The sequence below is a fragment of the Gopherus flavomarginatus genome, chromosome 10 (assembly GCF_025201925.1).
Source record: "Gopherus flavomarginatus isolate rGopFla2 chromosome 10, rGopFla2.mat.asm, whole genome shotgun sequence".
NCBI lineage: Eukaryota > Metazoa > Chordata > Testudines > Testudinidae > Gopherus > Gopherus flavomarginatus.
In genome coordinates this window covers 37,659,121-37,674,797 of record NC_066626.1, presented here as the reverse complement: position 1 = coordinate 37,674,797, position 15,677 = coordinate 37,659,121, and the positions used below count along the sequence as shown (strand labels likewise).

Below are 15,677 nucleotides of genomic sequence, written 5' to 3'. Positions count from 1 at the left end.
TATTTGATAGTACAGTGTACCTTTCACTGTCAGGATGGCTGTAGTGAGCGCATTGAGTGCCTGGTAGAGGATTTCACCAGCCTGTTCCAACTTGACTTTGTGTAAGGTGAGGAAGCGTTTTCCTCCTTCAGCTTTGATTTCACAAGTCTGGAGAAATTACATGTTTTTAGTAAGGAAACTGGTATTCTAAATACACAATATTAGACTGTGTTCATAAAAAAGAAACACTCCAAATCTTGTTTTACACACAGGGAATAGTTGCCTGCTAGAGAACAGTATTGTTACCAAATAAAAATGACTTTACTCAAAAGGAAATCTTAAAAAGTAAAATAAAATACGTTTCTTTAAAGCTCAACTCCTATGTTTAACTTAGGCGCCCTCTAGCAATTTACATGGGCCTGGATATTTTTGTTGTGATGTGAAGCCTTGCAACTTATTTTATGTTATTTGTTGTGAAATGTAGTTCCTTGAGGAGGACCACATTTTCAGTCATCATAAAACTTAACCTCTCTAATTTCTATGCTGGAGCACTGGATGACTGCAGAGACACAACAGACTAGCAAAAATTTTACAATGTGACTAACAAAAGTTTGTGGAACTTGCTCATAGTATTCTCATTTTAAATGAACTGCTTTTTTAAATGAGAGGATGCTTACAGGTGAGGGCCTCAGGATTTCTCCTTTCAGTTTCCATTCTCCAGGAATATCTTCCTCAGAAATTTCTGTGTCGAAGTTTGCTGTTTCTTTCTCATAAACGGTCACATCCTCCAGTGGTTTAAGCAGCTCAACCTCACGCTCTGAGATGTACAAGCAAATGTGTGTAACATAGTCAATGAAAGTTTTGATACAACTTTACAGCAGTTCAAGTTTTGAATATTCTTGTTTTGAAAGGGTTGAAATACTGGCATATACAATAATTACACATAATATTCAGAAAAACTTCCTTACCACCAAGGGTCAGTTTAGCAGCATATCTGCGACCTTCAACTTCCACTGCATATTCACCAATATCTTCAGGTGTTGCAGCCTTAATTTTGAGGTAAATGAGATTTCCTTCTTTCAAGATTTCTGTCTTTTCTGTTGGTTCAGCTGGAATTTCCTCATCTCCCTTGTACCATTTAAAATTTGGTGTATCCTTGACAAGATTGCAAACAAAAGTAGCTGTACCCTTTGGTTTCACATGCTGGTCTCTTATAGGTTTCACCAACCAGTCTCTTATCATTTCTGCATGAGAAAAAGTTAATTAAAAATTAGAGTTCATAGGCTATTAATACATATAAGTGGGTTCATAAATGAGAGAAATAAGGGCTTCTGGAATTTATGTTATTCCAATAATAGAAGTTGTCATATGCAACCAGAATAGAACATTTCCCAAAAACTTGTTTGCAGTTTATGGAGGGCAGATGGCTAGGAGTGTCTATATCAGGACTGCCAAAAAACCAAAGACCCTCCAATAAATCATAGCAATTTCTCGGGGAGCTGAGAGCAATCCATATATATGCCAAAATTATCTACTAATATTCAGCAGATAAAACCACCAAATAGGAAGTCTGCTTCCAACAATATTGATGAAATCTGGTTAATTCTGGCACAGAATTCTGAGCACTACTTGTCACTGGTCCTGACTGGGAGTTCCACATGAGGATCAATATGACCCTAATCCTATAAGATGGTAATTCTGATTCATCTCTCTTTGAGTAGCAGTTTTTCTTATTGCTTCAGTGTGAGTTAGGCCCTAAAATACCAAGAGTGAATATTTCAAAATGTGTTAAACAAAGGTGAAGAATAATGAACCCATTACCTACGGAATAAAATACGGTGACCACCCTTTTGTGCTCCTTTTCAGGTACCAATCAAGTCAAACTTTCCTAATTTTAAAGCACCCCAAACATGAACATAAATTCAAAGGAGAGAAATTAAGAGTTTGACTCTGATTGCTTACCTATTACTTGAACAACAGAGTCACATTTGAGGTCAGTATCTTCCACTGTCACAGTATAAGTGCCAGCATCAGTGTCATCTGCATCCATGATGGTGAGGGCACGTTGCAAACCAATAATACTCAGAGCGTACTTTCCAGGCTTGTCTTTTATGATCTTTCCATCCTTCCTCCACACCACATCTCTCTCTCTGTTCAGCTCACAGCTCAGATAAAATGGCTGCCCTTTGACCACTGTGACTTGTTCCTCAAGAGTTTTCACAAAACGTACCGGTATTTCTGGGGGAAGAGGGAAACATATTTTGTTGCATTTTATTTTTTATACAGCATAGAGACGCACTGCATATAGGATGAAAATATGAAATGATCAATGGAAATGACGACAATTACTGAAAACTCACAATATACAAACATATTTAAAGCTGTAAATTATAGCTATCCTTTAAGTTGTTGAAGAATCTAAAGCATATTCAGGGTACAAGGAAATACCTTCAACAATGAGTTTAGCTGTGGAGGTCTTTTCTTTGTTTCCCAGACGTAGCACACAAGTGTACTCGCCAGAATCTGAAAGCTGGACATCAATAATATGCAGCTTCCTGTCTTTGCCATCTGCAATAAACCGGTGCTTTGGGCTCTCTCGGATGTTATTTCCGTCTTTCATCCAACTGGTAATTGCAGTAGAGGGAGAGATAAGAACCTCAAAGATTGCAGAAGAGCCAATAGATTCAGCTTCTTTCAGCACTATGTCCTTCATTTCTGTGACAAACTTGAGTGGCACAGCTTTAAGTTGGTAGGTGAATGGTGGCTCTTCAGGAGGCTTTTCACCTCCACTGCCTGGCCTTAGTTTCCTCCTCTCCAGTTCTGCAGGGGATGGTGTCTTCTTGGCTATAAGTCAGATGTAGAGATGAATAAACTTGTCCCAATTTAGAGTTTTGCTTGTATGCATGCTGTAGAAGCTGGGCTGAATGAGTTTCATGAGCGAGATGCTTAGTTGCCAGTTTGACAAAACTGACAGTGATGCAATTAGAGCACAAAAACTGCAAAATCAAGCCTAGAGTAAGCAATCCACAATTCTACTTGGACCATGTTAAAAGTTGGGGTGCCGTGCAGTTCTTCATGCTTAAAGTTTCAACTGGGTTAAAGCATCCATTCACTTTTGTTATGTCTAAAACACCCATACTGAGATTTGATATGCCCTCCTTTACAGTTTTCCTCTTTGATTACAGTGTAGTCCTAGTAAAGCTTAATTTGCTTTGAACAGAATGAGACAGAACATAATCAGAATCATAAGTCTATTTAATCTGAATGGCAACATTTTAGAGAGATTTTATTTAAAGTTTAATATTAATCTCTATTCTAAATTTCTCCATTGTTTGAGTCAAATATGACAATATAAGCAAGGTTAAGTTTCATATCCCGTGTTAGTGGCTGAATTACATGGATTTTTAAAGATGATTTCATTAAAAATGTAACTTCAGAAATAGGAACAAATATTGTCTTGGGAAAAAAAAAAGAGACACACAGTTTAGACAGGGCCGCCCAGAGGATTCCGGGGGCCAGGGGTCTTTGGCGGGGGGAAGCCCCCGTTTTGGTGGTAATTCGGCGGCAGGGGGTCATTCTGTTCCGGGACCCACTGCCGAAGGGCCCTGAAGACCCGCGGCGGGGACCCCCGCTGCCAAATTACCGCCGAAGTGCAGCCCAGTCTTCAGTGGTAATTTGGCAGCGGGCGGTCCCAGCCGCGGTCTTCGGCGCCCTTCAACGGTGGGTCCCAGAACGGAATGACCCCCCGCCGCCAAACTACTGCCGAAGACTGGGCTGCACTTCGGCGGTGGGTCCTGCTTCGGCAGTAATTCAGCGGCAGGGGGTCCTTCTGCCCCGGAGCGGAAGGACCCTCCACCGCCGAAGACCCGGAGCGGAAGAAGCTCTGGGGACCCAGGCCCCGTGAGAGTTTTCTGGGGCCTCTGGAGTGAAGGACCCCGCCCCAGGGGCCCAGAAAAACTGCCCCACCCCCGGGTGGCCCTGAGTTTAGATGAAACTTTATCAAATCCTTGTCATTCTAAGTCATATTTGGGAAGTCTGCTGTCCAATCATTTACACCACAGAAAGCTGAAAGCATTCATTATCATTAGGATTTTATACATGCAAACTTTGCACTGTTTGTACTTTATGATCATTTTTCTTACCTTTAATAGGAGTTTTAACCTTGCCAGGTTCCTCTTTTGGTGCTTTGGGTTCTGCAGTAAAATAGCAATAGTATTAGCAGCGTATTAAGTCTGGTTAAGTAGATGTATGCATTAACATTAAGATAAAAATCTTTTAAAAAGTGACATTTTCTCTTTCTTCTGTCTCCATACATACATATATTCATACAGCGAGGAGAAGGGTGTAAACATATACATTTTTATACAACATGTACTGTCAATAGTTAGACTGACATTGAATATTTTGAAGTATAGCATCTAAAACTGCATATCCTGTGATAGATATTAAAAATGGAGCTTAGGAACCCTCCTTATAACAATATTTTGTTCTGTCAAAAAACTCGGTCATTTTTTAAGACTCTGTGTGAAGCGGCTATTCACTAACCCTCAGCTCTCAGTTAGGGGCTTTTAAATCAAATGTAAACAAAAAAGCTGCAAACGATAAATAAAATGGTAATCATCAGTTATGGGCAAAACAATGAAACTTTGTAAAATAGATGGTTTCTCAAAGGACAGTAGTGGAAGAAACTGCCACTTAGCATGCTAGAACCTGTCTTTCCTGCTCTAGTGAGGTATTAAACAGAAGTACAAATCTAAATACCCTTAACAAGAGACATTCATAAGCTATTGCATGACTACCCAACCACCAATTGAAATGAAGGCCATTTCAAAAAATTGCTGCCCACATAAATGTCACTGCCTCCAAAGAACACCAATACCTTGACTATTGAGTACCAATAATAAAAAGCCATGTATGATCCACCCACCAGTAAATTGAGGTAGCTCAGATCTCTTTTTCAACCTGTTTTGACAGCTTTTAAAAGGTAAAATTGTAAAATTGTAAAATATTCTAAAACCAAGCCAAGAAATATACTCATCTATTCATGAAATACGTGTTCAAAGGCAGAGGGCTATGCTCAAGATATGGGATGATTTATCATAATTCATGTGTGTTTCTGCTTCACTCTGCCATTCATGAACTATTGTTTGCAGTGTTGTTGTCTCCATGCTGGTCCCAGCATATGAAAGAGACAAGGCTGCTGAGGTAATATCTTTTCTTAGACAGAAGTTGGTCTCCCCCATCTTGTCTCATTCATAAATTATGACAGGTCGCCCCTCACTTTTTAAAATATTTTCCACATCACACTTCCTATTATCCCGCATTCTGTATATGCATATACAATGATTGTTTTAAATGTTTGAGCGATATGAAATGCAGGACACAGAATGCAAGAAATGATAAAAAAAGAGGTGTGAATGTGAAAAAATTGTGTGAACCGCTCTGCAATTTTAGAGTAACAATATATAGATGATTTAAACTAACATTTAAAATAATGTACAAATAATACAACGAACACAAAAGATACAGATGTATGTTCAGATGATACACACTAGAAGACAAGCTAGTGACAGATGTTTGAATGCCTGTTCAGAGAACTGATGCATTAGATGGAGATACAAAAGGTACTGAAGGATACAAGCAGACTGACAAATAAACACAAGCAGATAATGATGAGAAATGGTATCTTCTTCCAAAGCTTATATGATGAGCTCTCTGTGGAGGAGTCTGGTAGCAGCCTTCTCACCTAGCTTTCCACAGCTTCTTTCAGCTCCTCAGAATAATCCAATTGCCAGTCATCTTCTGAAACTCTACCATGCTCGGTGAGATCCAGTCCCCAGTATTCTCTCTCTTCTTTAATGGAGTGATAACTTTATCTAGGCTTTTGAAGACTGGGACATCTTCTTTGTTGGGCATTCTATTACAAGACAGCTTTTGGTCCAAAGGCTTTGTTTTCTTCGCTGTTTTCTTGGTGACAGGAGACAGGACATTTTTTACTGCCACGTTATGCTGCTATTTTATCTGACATGACTTCTGCAACAGAGAATTCTCTTCCAGAAAGCTTGAGTTCCTCTATATTTAAAGGAGATTTGTGTCTTTCAGTTTAAGATTTGTTCACTGTTTTTAAGAGCTGGGGTCAGGGCTGCCCAGAGGATTCAGGGGGCCTGAGGCAAAGCAATTGTGGGGGCTCCTTCCATAAAAAAAAGTTGCAATACCATATTTTTTACATTTCCAAATACATGATACTAACCAGTGAAATACATTCAAAAATTATTTTTAATAATTTGAAAATACACGAAATACGTTATTTAAAAACGTTAAATGCTTTAATGATATGTATGCACTTGCAATTGCATAATGGACTGTCGCTGGGTGATGGTGATGGTTGGTGCCAATGGGCTGTCGCTGCCTGGGGGTGGCGCTGCTGTTTCCCAGGGCTGGGTGAGGAGCTGGGCTCTGGGTCGGGGGGTGCCTGGTTCACAGGGGCTGGGCTGAGAGCTGGAGATCAGGACTGGGGAAGGTTGGGGGCGGGGGTCCGGCTCAGAGGGGCTGGGCTTGGAGCTGGGGGTCAGGGCTGGGAGGGGTCAGGGGGGTGTCCATCTCAGAGGGGCTTACCATGCTGCTTACTCCCGCCTCCCCCCTCTCCCAGAGTCTCAGCGTGCCGTGTCCAGAAGCGGCCCTTGACAGAGCTAAAGTGGCATGGCTCCACAGGACTTGAGCTCCCACCACTTGGCCACAGCTCACAGCCCCGCCCCCTTACCACGTGGCTCTCAGAGGGAGGAGCTTAGGCCCCAGCGGAGCCATGCTGCTTTAGCTCTGTCCAGGGCTGCTCCTGGATGCGGTGCGCTGAGGCACCGGGGGATGGTGGAAGCAGAAGCGGAGGCAGGGGGGAGCCTCCGACATTCTTGTGGGAGCCCCTGGGGAGTTTGGGGCAAATTGCCCCACTTTCTCCCCCCCGGGTGGCCCTGGCTGGGGTTTCTCTTTTGGGAGATACTTTTTTAATATTGTTTTTTGCCCTCATCCTTTGACATCTAATAGGACTTTCCTTTACTGATTCAGTTCCATCACTTTTTTCAAATTGGTCTATTTTGTCAAGGTGGACGTCTACACTACTTGCCAGATCGGCGGGTAGTGATCAATCTATCGAGGATCGAGTTATCGCATGTAATGTAGATGCGATAAATCGATCCCCGATTGCTTTACCGTTGACTGCTGAACTCCAGCTCGGTGGGAGGCAGAAGCAAAGTCAATGGGGGAGCGGCAGCCGTCAATCCCGTGCTGCGAGGACACAAAGTAAGTGATTCTAAGTCGATCTAAGATACATCGACTTCAGCTACACTATTCTCGTAGCTGAAGTTGCGTATCTTAGATGGATCACCCCACCCCCCCAGTGTACACCAAGCCAAGGTCTCCTAAGGAAATCTCAATGTCTCTGCAATCTCCCAGAATCACCGTTTCAAATTCTTCTTTCCCTACAGACAGCTTTTCCAGGGTTTTAGACTGTGTATCTTTGTCCTTATCTAAAAAGGTCCTAGAAGGAGTTTTAACTTTCTTAACTGGCATAAACCTTTTTCCTGCTTGCCATGTAAAGCTACCTGTTCAGTTATTGATGCTTCTGAATCTCTCTCCTCATGTGGGTTTCAGTGGACTCTCTTTGCTCTGTGAACATTTTTCCTTCTGTTTTCATTTCTGCATCCTGTGGCTTGAGAACTGAATCTGTAAAGATTCTGCCAGCCTTTTTGCTGGGAATCACCTCATCTTCAATGAATTTCCCAATGCCCCCATCATTTCTCAGTACTACCCCAATATCCTCAGAGGATTCCAGGGAACTTTATTCTGCCATTTGATAGTCAAGATTTTTGTCAATCTCTTCCTTTTGAAAGGTATCTATTTTCTTTACTTGTTTGGTGGGAACCATGATTTCTTCAGCTGTAAAAACATCAGCGTTCTTGAAAATAAATTTCCCCACTTTCTGAGTTTTCTTGTTTATCTAATGCTCCTTCATGAATTTATCCAAAGGGACTTTTTTAAACCTCTTCAGAGTGACATCTTTCTTCTCTCTCTCACTTGTTACCAGAGGTATTTCAGGTACTACTTCTTCAGTGGCTTCTGTAGTATCCGTCACATAATCTTTTATGGCAATTTCTTCAGGTTGCAAACTTTTTATCTTTTTTCTCTCTTTTTGGAACATCTCTCTTCTTCTGAATCAAGATATCAGATATTCTGGGGGCATCTTCAGGGAAGGAAATTAATGCATTTCCCTTTTCTTTTTCATATGTAGGAATCTTTCCCCTTTCTTTGAATGGAATGCTAGACTCTTCAGGGAATCTCTCATTTTCATCCTTCCTATGAACCTGTAATTTAATTTTATTCCGCTTTTCTTCTCTGGCACTTCTTTCAATGTGTTCAGATGCTATATAAATGGGCTTTGATTCCTCATGGGGTGTTCTTATTTTAACCTTTTCAAAGGCAACCTGACCTATTGCAGGCTCTCTCGCCTCATCTTTAACCATAGGATTCTTCCTTGAAACTACAGTTATTACTGTATTACTTTTGATTCAGTTTCTTGGGCAACCATTACAAATTGATTAAGAACCTCTGTCTCGTGTTTATCTTCCTCTGGTTTTAATATTCTATCAGCTGTTTCATTTGAGATGTTCAGTTCAAATGCTTCTTCTGCTCAAATATCCCTGCAGCTGCCTTGTGGCTCATGCTATCTTTTATGTGAATATGTTTCTCATCAGTAGCAGACACTTTCAACACAGGGGATTTAATCTTGCCTTTTTCCAAAAGTGACATTTTACCTTTACAACACAGAAGCCTAGTTATCTCAAGAGTTGGTGATGAGCTATGGAGTCTTTCACCTTTAGGTTGCCAGTTCAAATCCAGATCACACTAGCAGTAGCTGAAAATTGTTATTCTGTGATGATGCCTGGCAACCTACATAGAGTTTTTGAATAGCTATCCACATCACCAAACCAATATCAAAATGGACACTAACTGCATACTTCACAAGTGGTTAAGGACCGAATAAAGAGAATTAACTGCACTCTCATTTTCGAATGGGTCCCCTCTGGTTCATGGTTGGGCCACATAGTGATGGGGAAGATTGTGCTGTTGTTGCTTGTGCTATAGCAGTTCCATGGATGAAGCTCCTAAACTGTCAGCATGTCAGAGAGGGACGGACTATTCAGATGTGGTTGTACACAATGGGTCCCTGACTCTGGCTGAAGCCGCTGGATGCCACCCTATATGAATACTAAACAACAATAGTAGTGCTAGAGAGCTTCAGTGCTGTTGGCACCTTTGCCAGCACTCAGGATATAGAAAACACCCCCCCAAAACAGCAAACAAGACAACACAGTCATCATTGCCCAATATGTACAACATAAAAGTATTTTTACAGTACACATAGGGTCGGCTCCAGGCCCCAGCGCGCCAAGCGCGTGCTTGGGGCGGCATGCCTTGGGGGGCGCTCTGCAGCAGGTTCACCGGAGCCGCGGGACCAGCTGACCGTCTGCAGAAATGCCTGTGGGAGGTCCACTGGAGCCTCGGGACAGGCAAGCGGCAGAGCGCCCTCTGCAGTGTACCGCCGTGCTTGGGGCGGCGAAATGGCTAGAGCCGGCCCTGAGTACACATAATATAACAGGCATTGAACACATACAGATGAATGCCTGAACATACAGAACAATTATCAAGAAATTAACAGAATAGATACATTTCATTAGACAAATTAAGTACATCTCATCACCCACACTGAAAAGCACAGACTAAACCCCAACTGTACAGCTTTGGGGCAAGAACTATCTTTGTTATTATGTGTGTGCATCAGTGCCTAGTACAATGGGAGCCTGATCCCCCACACGAGTGGGGGGGAGGCTTTAAGTATATTGGAAATAATAAATGATCAGATCCCACAGCCCTTAGGTGTCATGTTGTCTTCAGTGTGTATAGTCACATGAGAAATGGCTGCAGGATGGTACTGCAAATTAGCAAACACTCTACAAAATCCATGTTAATACCTGCTTTCTTTCCAACCACAGGAGTTGTCACTGGAGCAGCAACAGGGACTGGCTCAGCTGGTGGTTTGGGAGATTTTAGAGCTGTAGAAAGAATTAAAATGAATTAATTAATTGATTTTAATGTATATGTTTGTTAAAACGTATTATGCTGCACTTTCTCAAGTACCTATAAAGCATGCATTTACTAGATCCTCGCTCACAACAAATACTCCGGAAATATCCTTCACTCCTGGTAGCACGAACAGTTAGCTAAGATATTTGCTTAACACACTTTTAACTGGAACCAACTCAATGGTAAAAGGCAAGATGTACAGGGAAATGTGTGTACAATTATTCATGTTGAAAGGACTCTTACCTACTGCGGGTTTTGGTTCAGGAAGTGGGATAGCTGCTGGCTTAGGTTCTGGCACTTTAAACATACAATAACCAATAGGTTAGTATAAATATTTTATAACCTTATTTCAAAATACAGAAAAATCATAACAGAGAAGTGCAAAATGTTAGTGAAACTTTAAAACACAATTAATAGAAGACAGACTTTTTTATTTTATTTTTTTAACTTGCAAAAATCCACTGATGAAAGACAGAAGGACAAATACATATACAGCAAGATGCAGAGATCTCAATGGAAGATAATTGAATTCTTTCAGCACTGAAGAACTAAAGAGGAAATAAGACCCAGAAGAATGCAAAGAGGCTAAAAAGGACAATTTTAATGGCTGAATGATATTAATGATTAGTTTAGCTTATATAAAATGGTGTTCACTGATGGATGCAGTTTAGTTGCAGGAATAAGGAAAAGAGAACCACACATTTGCTACCTTTCTCTGGTTCAGGAGGTTTCTCCTCTTTTTTTGTGACAGGTGGCATCTCAATTTTCTTCTTGGGAACTTCTGGCTCTTTAAAATATTATTTTTATTTTGAAAGATATGTTTAAATTCCTTGACTACCCAGATACATTAACTGAAGTAATTTTAATATAACTAGAGTGGTTTAATATGACATTAGAAATTTAGTCAAGTTCTAAATATGAGATTAAGATGTACAGTTGACCTCAGGTTTAAGGTACGTATATATTAACAATCAGACTTAGATAAAACTAGAAACAGAAAACAGACAGTAGGACATGCAGTTAAAAGACCATAACTGAAAGGATAATTGGATCAACTGTGGTTTATGCTTTCTTATGTTTTAGTTTACATTATAAAACATATTTAAAGTTTTCTTTTACATAAAATGAAGACTCAGGAAGAGAAATAGCCACCAAGGTTCACAATTCCAATCCGGACCTAGGTTTTCTCAAAGTTTGGGTATATTTTTAGTAAAAACTTAAACTCAGCATATTACAGGCGTGGAGGACATTTGCACAATTCTGATCTGAATACAGGTTTAGACACTAAGCCCAATAAATTGCTAATCAGAAATAGGATTTTGGTTTGGGTCTCTCCATAATCAGAAGCATATGAATGTGATCTTGACTTGTACCTTCGGGTTTCTTTATCTTTTCTACTGGTTTAGGTTCTGGTTTAGTTTCTACTTTGGGTTCTTTCTCTGGTTTCGGTTTTTCCTCTTCAGGTGTTTTTCTAGGAACTTTGAAAGAGAAAGAATTTCAGTTTTTAAAGACCTATATGGATGAAGAAGGTGGTAATTAAGATAAAGATTTAAAAATTATCTGAACAGAGAAGAAATATGAAACAATCAGCATAGTGTCAGGAATACAGTTTTTATGTAATTATTATGGTTATTATCATAATGGCAATTTTACATTCAGTCACCTGGAGCAAGAAAATGTTTTAATTTAGAGTGGTCCATCTGCTGGAAAATGTATATTTTAACATTCAGACTTAAAATAAAGTTAGTTATTAGATCATCTGAATGAAACAGCCACTGAATTTACACAGAATTATAATCCCAGGATATTTTAGAACTCAATATAATATTGAAGACTTGTAAGATCTTCAATTTGAATATATCTATACATCAAGTAAAACATCTGTTAATAATGAAAGTACATATCAAGTTAATTTTAGTCTTGCCCATAACAATGACATATTTGATCACAAATGTTTTATCAGTAACAGATGAAACCAATAATACTGCTTAAAATTTGTTGAATTTATTTTTGGAGACATAAGAGAGAAGCTTTTAGGAATCCTTCATGACATTTCTGGTATTTTGAATAAATAATGGATTCACCAACCAAAAGGCACACTACCAGTTAATTTTCCAAATTTTTTGATGAAGTACCTAAATTACCCATAAATGCTTGTACTTGATCATTTGAATTACTGTATTAATGCCAACATTTCTCGAGAGCAAAAAAATAATGTATTATGAGTTATTTTTAAATGATGAATTAGAGTGGATAATTCTGCACTAACATCTGAAATTACAAATGAATTTCAGGGCCAAAATCATCGATTCTGGATTAAACTCCAATTAACTTCAAAAAGAGCAGGTTTAAGCCCTCTATTTTGTTGTTACCTTTTGCAAGGTAAATTGTATATCTTATAAATCTTTTTTTAGTCTACCATAAGTAAAAATATCTCTTATAATCATTATCTAAAGAACTAGAGACTTTTAAAAAAGAATTACACATCTGAAATTCACTTTGATTTCAGTTAATATGAAACAGCAGGAAAGATAATTCAGTGCAAAGAATGGAACTATTGGTTCCCCTCTGTATAGCATGCCAAAAAGCAAATGAGGATGAGTGCATTGGGAAAGCCCCAGTCTTTGCAGGAAAGGAGTGGCCAGTGCTATCTGCCCTACTGAGCCCATGGAATGACCCCAATATGAACTCTGCATGGTCAAATCTTCACAGGACTGGAGAAGAGTGCCGGATTAGAATAATCGATCAGGCCAGCTTCCCTCTAACACAGTGGATATCCAAGTAGAAGCCCCTTAGATAGGGTGACCAGACAGCAAGTGTGAAAAATTGGGACGGGGGATGGGGGGTAATAGAAGCCTATATAAGAAAAAGACCCCAGAATCAGGACTGTCCCTATAAAAGTGGGACATCTGGGCACTTACCCATAGGGGAAGAGGCAATCAATCATTGGTTGCGAGGTAGTCACTGATAACTTGGCTCCTGAATTAGTGCTACTGCCAGGGTAGAGGGAATGGTGTCTAGAGAACAGCATGAAAAGGAAGACTCTCCCAGGGGATGTCCTGATATTCTCAGTGTTCTGCTCTGCTTTCTTTTTAGATCCTTTGGATCTACTGGATTTTCAACCTTTTCCTCCTGCATGCAGCCACAAACTCCTTCAACAGGAAATGAGCTTCAGGCAGCATTTAGCTCATGTAATTTCCCACATAACTTTCTCTGGAAGGGCATAATGCAGTCCTAGCACAGTGTTACTTTGGAATACTTAGGGAACGGATTTCTGTGCTTTCACCTTTATATCATTGGCCAAATCACTATACCTCTTTTAAGAACAACTTCTTCTTTTGGTGGAGGGGTAACTTCAGGAAGTATTCTGCGGCCTTTCTTTTCAACTCCAGCCACTTAAAAGAACATCATTTCAAATTTCAAAATCAGTTCATAGCAGTAATAGCAGCCATCCAAATACACAAACCAAATGCTGATTTACAATAGAACATTGAAAACAGAAAATAAAACAACTGAAATGGATGCAGATTGTTTCACTTAATCTTTTCCCCCCTATAGTATCTGTATATGCTTGTTTTATGGATCTAGGACTAGTAAGAGATTTTCACAAAGATAACTAAATAAATATATGAGTTTGAGGAACCCACAAAAGCTAAAAAATTCAAAATTAAGGGTTAAAGATAAAATTCTTCTCTCTGTCAATATAATGGATCTCATCCCTGATGTTCTACTCTACCTACAGTTGCAGGCCCTACTTACCTTTCTACCTGGATTGTTGGTCTATAGTATTTATAAGATGCCTGCCACCTTAATTTCTAAGCTCTAAATAAACTTAGGAAGAAGAAAAAGATCCCAGAATTTTTTTTCTCTCACTCTCTTGCAGGGATTTCACTTTTGGCACTGTACCTTTTCATTTCTGTTTCACTAACTTCCTCATTTTTGTGTAGTCTCACTTCCTGAAATTAAATGCTACAGTGTTGGGCAGCTGTAGTGTTTTCCCTGCCATAAGGATGTTAAATTTAATTATATTATAGTCATTATTAACAAGTGGTCCAGCTATAGTCACATCGTGGACCAGATCCTGTGCTCCTCTTAGGACTAAGTCAAGAATTGCCTCTCCTCTTGTGGTTTCCAGGACTAGCTGCTCCAAGAAGCAGTCATTTAAGGTGTCAAGAAGCTTTATCTCTGCATCCCGTCCTGAGGTGACATGTATCCAGTCAATATGGGGATAGCTGAAATCCCACATTATTACTGAGTTTTTTATTTTTATAGCCTCTCTAATCTCCTTGAGCATTTCACAGTCATTATCACCATCTTGGTCAGGTGGTCAGTAATATATCACTACTGCTATATTCTTATTACTAGAGCATGGAATTACTATCCATAGAGATTCTAGGTACATTTTGGTTCATTTAAGATTTGTACTTCATTTGATTCTTTCTTTCCCATATAGTGCCACTCCCCCAACAGCACAATATGTTTGGTACTTCCGATATATTTGCATCCTGGTATTACTGTGTCCCATTGATTATCCTCATTTCACCAAGTTTGTGTGATGCCTGTTATATCAATATCCTCATTTAGTATGAGGCACTCTAGTTCACCCATCTTATTATTTAGACTTCTAGCATTTGTATATAAGCACTTTAAAAACTTGTCACTTTTTAGCTGTCTGCCATTACGTGATGTAATTGAATGAGACACTTTTTCATTTGACTGTTTCTCACCAGAGCCTATCGGTATTTTATCATCTGCCATCCTCTCCTCCTTACTAGGACATAGAGAATCTTTATTAACAGATCCTCCCCTAAGGGATGTGTCTGTCCAAAACACCAGCAATCTGGTTCCATTTTGGTTTAGGTGGAACCCATCCTTCCTATATAGACTCCCCCTTTCCCATAAGTTTCCGCAGTTCCTAATAAATCCAGACCCCTGCTCCCTACCTTTGTCTCATCTATGCATTGAGACTCTGCAGTTCTGCCTGTCTAACTGATCCTGCATGTGGAACTGGAAGTATTTCAGAGAATGCTACCATGGGGGTCCTGGACTTCAATCTCTTACATAGCAGCCTAAATTTGGCCTCCAGGACCTCTTTCCTACCTTTCCCTATGTTATTGTACCACGACCACCAGCTCCTCCCCAGAACTACACATAAGTCTTTCTAGAAATCTCGAGAGGTCTGCAATCTTCACACGAGGCAGGCAAGTCACCATGCAGTTCTCCTGGTCATCGCAAACCCAGCTATCTATGTTTCTTATTTATTTGAACTGCAGTAGGACTTTATACCCCAAATAGAGTAGTGTAGATCCCCATAATTGATCCCACTTTAATGTCCTTCCCTAACACAGCTCTCTAGCACATCCACCAGCTCCTGAATTACACAGTGAGAAAGGAAGGTGCGATTAAATCTAGAAAAATGAAAGATGTTAAACACAGAACAACAATGACAGATGACATCTGGACAACATCTTCCAAACATTTAAAAGAGAAGTACTTAAGAGCATACTGCAGAAGATGAATTTCAAGAACTACAATCTAGTGCCTATCAGAGACAGGAATGAGAA

At 39.8% G+C, this 15,677-nt stretch overlaps 1 protein-coding gene across 50 annotated transcripts in view; it reads right to left on the bottom strand.

Annotated features, from left to right (window-relative positions):
* Positions 1–15,677, bottom strand: part of TTN (titin) — a 312,200-nt gene that overhangs the window by 107,311 nt on the left and 189,212 nt on the right. For all 50 annotated transcript variants that reach the window (XM_050916743.1, XM_050916742.1, XM_050916769.1 and 47 more), the window contains 11 exons: positions 13,428–13,508; positions 11,487–11,591; positions 10,823–10,900; positions 10,357–10,410; positions 10,002–10,082; positions 4,122–4,172; positions 2,428–2,823; positions 1,942–2,217; positions 948–1,223; positions 657–796; positions 21–147 (listed from right to left, as the gene is read on the bottom strand). In XM_050916743.1, coding sequence (XP_050772700.1) covers positions 21–147; positions 657–796; positions 948–1,223; positions 1,942–2,217; positions 2,428–2,823; positions 4,122–4,172; positions 10,002–10,082; positions 10,357–10,410; positions 10,823–10,900; positions 11,487–11,591; positions 13,428–13,508 — 1,665 coding nt within the window. The remainder of the gene's footprint in view (positions 1–20; positions 148–656; positions 797–947; positions 1,224–1,941; positions 2,218–2,427; positions 2,824–4,121; positions 4,173–10,001; positions 10,083–10,356; positions 10,411–10,822; positions 10,901–11,486; positions 11,592–13,427; positions 13,509–15,677) is intronic.